This window comes from Hemitrygon akajei, chromosome 13 (genome assembly GCF_048418815.1).
Source record: "Hemitrygon akajei chromosome 13, sHemAka1.3, whole genome shotgun sequence".
Classification (NCBI taxonomy): Eukaryota; Metazoa; Chordata; class Chondrichthyes; order Myliobatiformes; family Dasyatidae; genus Hemitrygon; species Hemitrygon akajei.
In genome coordinates, this window is record NC_133136.1 from 110,138,726 (window position 1) to 110,151,174 (window position 12,449).

The window sequence follows — 12,449 nt, forward strand, 5'->3', positions numbered from 1 at the left end:
GTACTCAGTGTTACCTGGATGACATCATTGTTACCAGTGAGGATGACAGGGAACATCTTCGAAGCCTCCAAACAGCATTAAAAAGATAAGTAGATTATTGATTCAGAACATGATGCAACAAGTTTGAATTCTTTAAACCAAGCATCACTTACTGTGATCACACTATTGATGCACAAGAATTACACAAGTGTGCCGATAAAATTCAAGCAGTGGTGGATATCCCAAGGCCAAAGGACATGTCACAGTTGCAGCCCTTTTTTAGGATTTGTCAATTATTATAACAGGTTCCTGCCAAACCTGGCAACTGTGCTCCACCCCTTGCACTGATTACTACAGATCGGGAAGAAATGGCAATGGACAAAGCAGTGAGAGGTGGCTTTCTGGAAGATAAGAGAAATGGTGACATTGGACACTACTCACAAATTACGATCCACATTGTCCAGTGAAGTTTGCCTCTGATGCCTTGCTTTATGGGATGGGTCCAGTTATGTCACATGTATGATGGAAGTGAATGCCCCATAGCCCTTGCATCACATTCCATTACTGCTGCAGAGAAAAACTATGCACAGTGTGACAGAGAGGCCTTCAATCTAGTTTGGGCTATAAAGCATTTAAACCAGTACCTGTATGGGAGAGATTTTGCCCTCGTTACTGATCATCAACCAACCACTCACGTTTACTTCCAATGTTCAATCCACAGAAGTGTGTTCCACCAAAAGCAGCAGCATGAATGCAGAGATGGGCTCTTTTTCTTGGAGGTCATAAGTATGAGATCGAATTTAACAGCTAATCATAGAAATGCTGATGGGTTGATCTGCTTACCCTTGGAAAAAGGAAGACCTGAAACATTTACAAAAGAGGACGCTCCTTTTGACATATTCTCCCTAAGGCAAATCAAAAGTCTCCTTATTATGGCAGAGGTGATCCAAAGGGAAACCAGAAAAAGACTCCACTCTATCTCAGGACAACATGAAAACCCAAAATGACTAGAATGTACAGCACAAACGCCAGCTCCTCCATTTTTACCAGTGTGGGATGAACTTGCCCTTGATGGAGATTCCCTTACGTGGGGATTGAGAGCTGTTGTACTATCCAAGCTGAGAGCTAATCTGTTGGAGGATCTACATGCCAGTCATCCAGGCACAGTCAAAATGAAAGTCATGGCTTGAAGTTTTTTCTGGTGGCCTGGGATAGATCAGCAGATCGAGCAGCTTGCCATGCACTGTTCAGGATGCCAACATGTCCAGAAGATGCCGAGAACAGCACCTCTCCATCCCTGGGAATGGCCTGCATTGCCCTGACAGAGGATCCATGGGCACAAATTTCTTGGTAGTAGTGGAGCAGCTACAAAGTGGCCAGAAACATTCCCAGCAGCCTCACACACTGTTGCTGTGTTGAGAAGCCTCTTCTCAGGGACTGGTGTTCCAGGACACTTCGTCAGTGACAATAGACCACAGTTCGTTGTGGACAAGTTTCAGTCATTCCTGGAAATGAATGGAATAAGACATATTACACCTGCACCATAGCACCTAGTTACAAATGGCTTAGTGGAAAGCTTTAGCTAGAGTCTAAAGAATGCATTGAGTGCAATGTCACTTGAACACATTACACTCAATCAGAAGCTTACCAATTTCCTCTTTGCATATCACAATGCAGTACGTTCCACAACCAACAATTCACCAGCTCTGCTGTTCCTGGGTCGACCCTTGCACTCATGCTTGGATCTCCTCAAACCCAATCTCAAAAGGAAAGGAAAGGAATGGAGGGTTATGGGCTGAGTGAGGGCCACTGGGACTAGGTGAGAGTAAGCATCAGCACGGACTAGGAGGGCCGAGATGGCCTGTTTCCGTGCTGTAATTGTTATATGGTTATAAAAGAAGTGTTCAGGACAAACAGATGAGACAAATTGAGGGCTCCTCAAACAATGCAGTTCGATATTTCACTCTTGGACAAGCAGTCCTAGCAAGGGTCTACAGAAGAGATCAAAAGTGGGTTCTTGGGAAGATTAAGGACAGAAGTGGACCACTCTCCTACACAGTGGAGATTGTGTCTGATGTCCGACGACACTTCGATCAGTGTCACCTGTTAGGGAAGAAACATATCCAGAGCTGTCAGAACTTTTTCCAGAGTTAACTCCTATGACCACCATGGAGAAAGTCCCAGAACCCAAGACTGTTTCACAGCCACGGTCTCTCCCGCCAAGCACAGTGACCACCCCCCAACCCTTTCCAGGAAAAACGTTATTCAAAAATCCTCCATTACCAATGAAATCTTTAGGCCTAAATGGGACAATTTAAAATTTACTATGCTGTTGATGTCTATATTGTAGTTGTATTATATGGTGGTAGTTGTTGTTGTTCGTCCTTCGGAGTCGAAGACGACCACGACTTCTGTCAGGTGGAGGGTTTGTGACTGCGGGTCCGGAGGTGACTGGTGAGGCCAATCCGGGCCCTGAAAGCTCGCCCACATGTGGGACACACGAGGGTAGGTGCTGCAGTGGAAGTGGAGGTAGCTCGAGGCGCGTTTCCTCTGAGCCTCTGCGGTGCGTCTGATTTCTGCTGCATACGCTCCTTTAGTGGTCCTGCTCCACCAGGTTGGGCAGTCCAGAGCAAGCGATTCCCAGCTACTGGGATCTTTGAGGGACACTTTGAGGCAGTCTTTGAAACGTTTCTTCTGCCCTCCAACTGAGCGCTTGCCCTGGCTCAGCTCTCCATACAGCAGCTGTTTTGGTAGTCGACTGTCAGACATCCTGACGACATGGCCAGCCCATCTGGCTTGGGCTTTCTGTAGGAGGGTGTAGATGCTGTGGGTGCTAGCCCACTCCAGGACCTCCGTGTCTGGGACTTTGTCCTGTCATCGTATGTGGAGAAGTCTGCAGAGGCAGCTCAAGTGGAAGTGGTTGAGCTGTTTAGCGTGTCTGCTGTAGACAGTCCAGGTGTCACTGGCATAGAGGAGGGTGGTGAGAACCACTGCTCGGTAGACCTTCAGCTTGGTGGTAAGGCTGAGTCCTCTCTGCTTATATATGGTATACCGTGTACTGTACATAATCTATATGATAACTAGAGAGCATTTTGTTACATATTCAAGTTGAGATGCATTCTATATTGAGTTTGAGTTTATAACTAAGGAGGGAGGAATGTAGTGTATTTAATATTTCAGTAATATTTGCATAATATTGGAAATATATCATTTGATTAAGCATTTGTTGTTTCTTTACATAATCCGTTACGGGTCACATGTAAGAAATGCATGAATGGCATATGTCATTACACCACCACATCACATGTGAGCCATTCTCTTAAAAAAAAGGAAAACAATCTAAGTAGACAGGTACCCTGGCTCCCGTGTTTTTCTTTCAATTAGTTTCTGGAATTAGAAAAATTTGACCGTCCTCTTGAAGCTCAGCATGGCTGTCTGTATGTGGAACCAAAGGAAATGGGTGAGATTTTCAATGAATATTTCTCTTCACTTTTTTTTTACTGTGGAGAAAACTATGGAAGCGAAGGAAATGGAAGAAATGGTGTTGTCTTGGACCACATACAAATCAGCAGGGAGGAGGTATTGGAGGCCTTAACATGCATCACCAAGGCCTTGTGGGAAGTTAGAGAAAAAACTATGGAGGCCCTTGCAGAGATTTTTGCTTCATCTCTGGTGAGGTTTCTGATGAATGGGGAGGGTCTAATGTAGCATCATTGTTTCGAAAGGGTAACAAAAATAAGATAGGAAACTACAGGCTGGAAAGTCTGACATTGATGCTGGGGTAAACTGCTGGAATGGATTCTGAGGGACAGGACCTATCAACATTTGGAGAGACAGGGTCCAATTCAGGACAGTCAGCATGGCTTTGTGCATGGGGAGGCGTGTCTAACAAATCTCTTGGAGTTCTTTGAGGAGGTAACCAGGAGGGTAAATGAGGGTAGAACTGTGGACTTCAGCAAGGCATTTGACAGGTTAGTTTGGAAGGTGTGATTAAATGGGATCCAGGGCGAGATAGCAGATTGAATTCATGATTGGCTCAGTGGTAGGAGGCAGAGTATGAAGGTCAAGGGTTGTTTCTCACACTGGATGCCTGTGTCTAGGGGTGTGTCAGTGCAGAGACCTTTGTAATTTATATTAACAATTTGGATGTGAGTATATGGTTAATAAGTTGGCAGATGACACCAAAAGAGGTAGTGTTGTACATAGTGTAAAATCTTATGAAAATTTATAGGGGGGGATCTTAATTAGCTCAGTAGGTGGGCTGAGGGCTGGCATACAGCTTTCAACCCACATAAACGTAATTGAATTTTGGCAGATCAAATCAGGGTAGGACTCATACAGTGAATGGAAGGGTCCTGGGGAGTATTATGAAACAGAGTGATCTAGGAACACAAGGACATCGTTTGCTCAGATCAACATCACCAATTGGTAGAGTGATGAAGAAGGCAGCCTTCATAAATCACAGCATTGAATATAGGAGTTGGGAAGTTATGCTGCAGTTATATCAGAAGTTGGTGAGGTCACACCTGTATTGGTGTACGGTGCTGGTCATACTATAATAGGAAGGATGTTCTTAAACTAGAAAAAGTGCAGAAAAGATTTACCAGATTGTTGTCTGGACCTGGGGGTTGTGTAGACTAGGACACACAAGATTGCGAGGCAACCTAATAGAGGTATGTAAGATAATGAGGGGCATATTCAATGGGCCAAATGGCCTAATTTTGCTCCTATATCATATAGTCTTATGGTCTATATTCACGATGAAAGTACATAGTTTTTCCCAGGGAGATACTGAAAACAAGAGGGCATGGGTATAAGATCAGAGGTGTGAGTTTTAAAAGGGACCGCTTCTTCACACAAAGGGTGGTGAGTATTTGGAATGAAATTGTGGTTGAGGAGAGCATATTAGCAACATGGATAGGAGGCACTTAGAGAGCTAGGGGCCAAACGAGGGCAAATTGGACTCACTCACTGTTTTCATGCTCTATGACTCTACGACTCTGGAACATGTCCTGGCAGAACACACTGCTGTCCTGGTGTGGTGGTTGTGGAGTGAGTGAATATTTAGGATAATAGATGGGCTTCCAATCAAACAGAAAATCCTTTGTCCCAGTGGTGTTGAGCCACCTGTGTTTTGGGAGCTGCAAGAAGGTGTTCCATCAGACTCCTGACAAGTCTTATTGATGATACATTACAGGGTATTACAGGGAAGTTACTGGCATGGTTAGAGCATTGACTGTTTGATAGGAGTTAACGAGTGGGAATAAAAGGATCCTTTTCTGGTTGGCTGCCGGTGACTAGTGGTGTTCCGCAGGGGTTGGTGTTGGGACCACTTCTTTTTATGCTGTATATCAATGATTTAGATGATGGAATAGATGGCTTTGTTGCCAATTTTAAGATGATACAAAGATTGAAGAGGCAGGTAGCGTTGAGGAAACAGGTAGGCTGCAGAATGACTTAGACAGATTAGGAGAATGGGCAAGAAACTAGCAAATGAAATGCAATGTTGCAAAATACATGGTTGTGCACTTTCGTAGAAGAAATAAATGTGCAAACTATTTTCTAAATGGGGAGGAAATCCAAAAATCTGAGATGCAAAGGGACTTGGGAGTTGCACTTGCAGGTAGAGTCAGTGGTGAGGAAGGCAAATGCGATGTTAGCATTCATTTCACAAGGTCTAGAATACAAGAGCAGGATGTGATGCTGAGGCTTTATAAGACATTGGTGAGGCCTCACCTAGAGTATTGTGAACAGTTTTGGGCTCTTCATCTAAAAGATGTGCTGGCATTGGAAAGGGTTCAGATGAGGTTCACAAGGACAAACCCTGAAATGAAATGGTTATCATATGAACATTTGATGGCTCTGTATCTGTACGCGCTGGATTTTGGAAGGATGGGGGGGGGGGGGGTGGATTTCATTGAAGCCTTTCGAATGTTGAAAGGTCTAGGTCAGAGTAGACCTGTTGTTTCCCATGGTGGGGGAGTCTAGGACAAGAGGGCACAGCCTCAGGGTAGGGGGCATCCATTTAAAACAGTGATGCGGAGAAATTTCTCTAGCCAGAGGGTGGTGAATTTGGGAATTTGTTACTACAAGCAGCTGTGGAGGCCAGGTTGTAGTGTGTATTCAAGGCAGAACGTGATAGTTTTTTTGATTAGACACAGCATCAAAGATGACAGGGGGAAAAAGCATGGGGCTGAGGAAGGAAAAAAGGATCAGCCAAGATTAAATGGCAAAGCAGACTCAATGGCCTGAATGGCCTAATTCTGCTTCTCTGTCTTATGGTCTCAACAGAAAACTGAGGTAGGATTATATCAGTCATTGCTATTTGGACAATCCCCAGGAATATAAAGCCATGACTTGCAAGCTGAGAAGAAAATGGAACAGTTGGACACGAGGGTATGACAGACAAGGTGGGGTAGTGAGCCTGAGGGAGATCTTGAAGTGGGAGGTCAGTCCACAGCCAGAGATAAAGCTGCGACGACATCAATCACACTGGCTCTACAAAGGAGGTCACAGAATGCAATGGGTGGGATGCTGAACCAGTACATTTTTTAATCTATGCATGTGTTTTATGTTAACAGGCAGAAATGGCATCAGCTATAATAGGCATACTGCTGCCTAAAGTTGCCATCTCAAGATTGAATGGAGTGCACTCTTGGTTGCAACATTGCCTCTGGCCTTGGAGACATTCAACTGAATAAACAGCATGAGCTTTGGCAAGTTTGTCCAACAATTCACAATGTGGCTTAATAAAGAACCCACTTACATTCTCAGACTTAGATTAGCTCTGTGTATCTTGAGAATGATATCAAAAGCTATCTGACAATGCAGAAAAGATTCATTGATATCTAAAGGACATTGATCCTAATATCATAAGGGTGAAATTAAATGAAGTAATGCACTTTTAATTTGCAAAATATGTAGAGCTTTGATGAGATAATCTGGGAAAAATTATGGCTCTATATTCATTATAAATATACACTCAGTGGCAACTTCTTTCAGGTACACCTGCTCGATAATGCAAATATCTAATCAGCCAATCATGCAACTCAATGCACAAAAGCATGCAGACATGGTCAGTAGCTTCAGTGGTTCAGACCAAACAACAGAATGGTGAAGAAACGTGATCTAAATGACGTTGACCACGGAATGATTGCTGGTGCCAGATGGGGTGGTTTGAGTATCTCAGAGAGTGCTGATCTCCTGGGATCTTCATACACAACAGTCTCTAGAGTTTACAGAGAATGGTGTGAGAAACTAAAACATCCAGTGAGTGGCAGTACTGTGGGCAAAAACACCTTCTTAATGAGGTCAGAAGAGAATGACTGGTTCAAACTGAAGGCAACAGCAACTCAAACAACCTTGTTATGTAACAATAGTGTGCAGAGGAACATCTCTGAAGACACACCAGGTTGAACCTTGAAATTGATGGGCTACAGCAGCAGAAGACCACGAACATACACTCAGTGGCTACCTTACTAAGTACCCTCTGTACCTAGTAAACTGACCACTGAGTGTATAGTTGAGTTTACTTGCCATATGCAACATTCATCATGACAGACTTGACAAAATATGAATGAAAACACTGATAATTTTTGACAGCAGCCACAGTAAAACTGAATGGGTGGCACCCTCTTTAACTCTCTAACTACACTGCTGTGATTAAAACATATGTTCAGGGTTATTTTTCCAGGACACTATCATGTGATCAATAATGGAAAAGAAAGAACATCATACCAACATAATTCAGGAAGAACAGAAGCTGGAAGATGAAAGATTCAGCAAATATAGTTTTACATTAGAAATGGTCGGGAAGATGCAATTAACTGGCTTTCATAAGTATACAATAAAAATAGTTGCTAGCATGTGCCCATAATTTCAAGATTTTGCTTTAATGCATCATAAATATGTTCATAGACAAAGTCAGTGTTTGAATTGTCTTAAATCTTGTGTGAATAGATATAACATTGCAAAATCCTTTTCTTCACAATTAGTAAAGGATTTAAATGTAACAATATTTATAAAAAGTTAAATTTTGTTACATTATGAATTGTGTAACACAACCATAATTGTTTTGAACAATTTACCAATTATAACATTAAAAGCAGAGCTTTACGAAACAGAGTTTCATTTTAAATAACCGTGACATGTCATAATTAAACTTTTAAATAATTGTAATAATTGCATTTAAGCTCATTCTGAAGTGAAAACGATGGTGAGGACTATTATCTTGGATCAACTTATGAACCTTGTGCTGCTTCGATATTCTTTAAACAAAATGTTGTTTAAATTACTCAGTAGTTAAATACAGATGTGGATTCACTTTATTTCTGTTCATTTAATCCTTCAGGAGAAATAGGTTTTTAATAACTTAAATCATTCACAATAAATACTATTTCAAACTCTGGAATGTTACCATGGATGATACAGCAGATGTTTAGACCTTTCAATGCCAAAATATTTCTTATTGCTATCATTTAAAACTAAAAAAAAGCTGTGGTCACAGATTCTATTATGGCTTGGTTATTCCCATCTACTTCCCAACATAACTTGTGATTCTTCTGCTTATCTTTCTTTAGATAACCTCCTAACTACTTAAAATTCTTCATTGAAGGAGCCTTTGCAATGGTCACAAAGCCACAAATGGCAAAAAGCATGAACATATCCTTTAGAGTTTTATACCAGCTGTGGGCTAGCACAGAATTTTCTTCATGAACCAAGTACAATCAAGAATGCAGTGTGTGAAATACATGGATTTCTGAATTTAGGTAGGAAAATTACCGTAAGTGTTAATCCCCGTTTTATCCATTCCCCCCAAAAAATAAATCATTCTTTTATCCAAAAAATAAAATGACTACACTTATCACACAACAGTCACCTCATTGAAAGTATGCCAATTTACACAATATTTTGATATCAATTCTGGAAGATGCAAGCAATGTTAAGAAGATGAGGCATGCTGATGAAACAGAAATCAAAGAAACTTGATGAACAATTTGTTAATTATCAATCTGCAACATTTTTGCAAGAATTCATAATGACAGGATTTATAAATAACAACAATATTTTAGATACATTAGCTAATAAAGGAAGTGCACTATTGTTTTTTGGCTTCACAAAATTATTGCTTGTTGAATTTGGTGCTAAACCGAGTTTTTAAAGGTCTTTTGGGACCTTGAATTAATGGGGCAGGTGGGGGGTGGGAGTGGCAAGACAGGGAAAGGAAGCAGTAGGACCCACTGACAAAGGGCAGAAGAGGCTATAAGCATTTTTTAATGTTTCATTCAAACAGAAACTAAGATAAACAAATTCATTTTTTTCATTGTGAAGTAAAATTTACAAAGTTTTAGCTTTTCCCTGGTCATATTTTAAACAGTCACAATGCACTCTGTCTTCTTCAGCACCTGCACTATAAAGAATTAGCTCCACCACCAAATTTATGACTAAAGTTTCTTGTGCACTGGTCAGCCAATGATTGATTCGTTAAGTTCATTTCAGAAAGAGAGGAATATGCATTCACTGCCATCTTCTGAGATTCTAAAGGAGCTGCATGCCAGCTGGAAACGGCAGGGTGGTGCTAGAAGAGCAGCATACATTTAATTTGCAAAACCATTGAATACAATGCAAAACACATCCACTTCAATCAGTTCTAAGAAATCAAATCTGCATACATTAAGATAAAAACCATACCAAAGTCTTATAATCAATTTTCCAGCCTTCTTTCTTAGTCTACAATGAATGGATACATGGAATGGAATTTTTCCTCTGTAAAGTTAGAATCTTCAGAAAACTGCACTGCGTTGCAGATTGATTGCAAAAATCACATGCAGTCAACAACATTACTGGATCCCAGGCCAATGTCTCTGATCTGGTTCACCAGGCAGGAGCACACAGCTACTCCAGCCCCAGCCCTGCAGTGTGAAATGGGTCCAACCAATTCCCACCTAGAATACAGAGAAACCAAAAGAATAAGACATTATGAAAAACACTTATTGGCAGGGGAATTACAAACAGAATCATTAAATTTATGAGCTTATCCACACGGATGCATGGTGTTCTGGTATCTGTAAGAGTGTATGCAATGCACAACTTCTGAATATTAAAGAGGTTTAATATTAAATACTTCTGAAATGTATCAATAAATATCAAACACATTTTCTAGTAAAGTATGCTTGTAGATAACCCTATTCCCTGGAACTATACAGTCGGCCCTCCTTATCCGCGAACTCTGCATGCACGAATTCAACCAACCGCGAATCACGAAAACCCAGAACTGCTCTTCCAGCACTTCTTGTTCGAGCATGTACAGACTTTTTCTTCTTGTCATTATTCCCTAAACAATGCAGTATAACAACTAGTTTACATAGCATTTACATTGTATTAGGTATTTTAAGTAATCTAGAGATGATTTAAAGTAAATGGGAGGATGTGCATGGGTTATCGTGGATCAGGATCGAAAAAAATCGGAAGTTCTCTTATTAAGTAAGTTGGAACAGGTACATCCGGTATTATTTAGCGTCAGTTAGTCAAACATTTGTCTTAGTATATAATTTATCTTTCTATGCATACAAAACACTTAAGAACGTATGTTTCTGCGCTGTGCTCCAGTTCGATCCAGTGACAAGACCGCTCCCGAGTGCGCTCTCCACCATGCCGGGTTGATGTGGAGGATCAAAAACCCAAAAGCCAATAATTAAACCACTGCGTGGCTTAGTAATAATTGTAGCTTTCATTGGGGCAGAGCTTTTCTCACTTCATCCTTTAAAATTGTTCCGATTGTTGACCGACGTAGCCTAATGCTTTTCCAATGACCAATGGCATTTCACCTCTTTCCGATCGCTTTATTTCCATTTTGTTTTCAATCGTGATCGTGATTATTTTCGCGAACAGAAACACTGCTGATTCAGAGCTCTGACGCTGGGTCCTAATGTCCACAGCACTGAGACAGGTTAAATAAGGTCTGGGGTTCCACTGGGTCCTAAGGTCCACCGCATTGAGACAGGTTGAATAAGGGACTTGAGTATCCGTGAATTTTGGTATCCGCGAGGGGTCCCGGAACCAATCCCTTGCGGATAAGGAGGGCCGACTGTATTTGCAGTATAGGCTGTCATCTACATTTCATGAACTAACATTTATTTTCACAAGCCTAGTTCTCACCATATTTATGTCGTTACTTGCTTTATGGTGCTTTGTGGGGTTCAGGAAGGTGCAGATGAACCATCCCCCTCTGTGAATACCTGGCTCCTCTGCAGAGAGAGTTAGATGCACCAAGTTCCTGGGAGTTTACATCAGGGATGACCTCACCTGGTCCCTTAATATCAACTCCCTGAACAAGAAGGCACAGCCACACTCCACTTCTTAAGAAGCTTGAGACAAGCAAGGCTCCCCCATCTTCCTAACTGCGTTTTACAACAGCACTATTGAGAGCTTCCTGACAAGCTGCATCTCCATCTGGTATGGGAGCAGTTGAACAACAGACCTGAAGTCCCTACAAAGAACTGTGAGAATAGCCACGAGCATCATAAGGGTCTCCCTATCATCCATCGGGGACATTCATCAGGAGCGCTGCATATGCAGGTCACTTCGTATTATTAACTTAGTATTTGCTTTTCTACCATCAGGCAGCAGACTCCGATACATAAAGTCAAGAACAGTCAGGATGAGAAACAGTTTCTTCCCCCAAGCCTTTAGGCTTCTGAACTCCAGGTTGCATCATATTTGAAGTGTCAGTGGTTAATCTGTTCCGTACCTTACAATATTTAATATTAATGCACTTTAGTTTGTTATTTATGTGTGACTCATTTGGAGATTTTATCCTTACCTTCACAAGTTATCATGTGCTATGTGTGTTATGTGCTTTACAGCCTGCTTCGGAGAAACATTGTCTCATTTCTATATACGTTACATACATGTATTTAGTTAAATGTTCAGTTATACTGGGGATGAAGCCAGCATCTGTTGAAGCTGTTACTTTGTTCATTTTCTGGGCTGACGTACACAGTCCCCTCTAGAGAACAAGACTTCTCACTTCAGAATCAAAATCAGGTTTATTATCACTGGCATGTGTCATGAAATTTGTTAACTTAGCAGCAGCAGTTTAATGCAGTACATAGTATAGAAGGAAAAAAAAATGGATAAATCAATTGCAGTATCTGTATATTAAATAGATTAAAAGTCGTGCAATAACAAATAATATACATTAAAAAAATGTGAGGTAGTCTTCACGGGTTCAAAGTCCATTTAGGAATGGGATGGCAGAGGGGAAGAAGCTGTTCCTGAATCGCTGAGTGTGTGCCTTCAGGCTTCTGTACCTCCCTCCTGACAGTAACAGTGAGAAAAGGGCATGCCCTGGGTGCTGGAGGTCCTTAATAATGGATGTTGCCTTTCTGAGACACACCTCCTTGAAGATGTCCTGGGTACTTTGTAGGCTAGTACCCAAGATGGAGCCGACTAAATTTATGACCCTCTGC

General features: G+C 41.5%; 1 protein-coding gene across 2 annotated transcripts in view; it reads right to left on the reverse strand.

The window, feature by feature from the left end:
* Nucleotides 1–7,852: 7,852 nt before the first annotated feature.
* Nucleotides 7,853–12,449, reverse strand: part of klhl8 (kelch-like family member 8) — a 54,877-nt gene continuing 50,280 nt past the window's right edge. For both annotated transcript variants that reach the window (XM_073065273.1, XM_073065274.1), the window contains one exon: nucleotides 7,853–9,923. In XM_073065273.1, coding sequence (XP_072921374.1) covers nucleotides 9,800–9,923 — 124 coding nt within the window. In that variant the 3' untranslated portion in view covers nucleotides 7,853–9,799. The remainder of the gene's footprint in view (nucleotides 9,924–12,449) is intronic.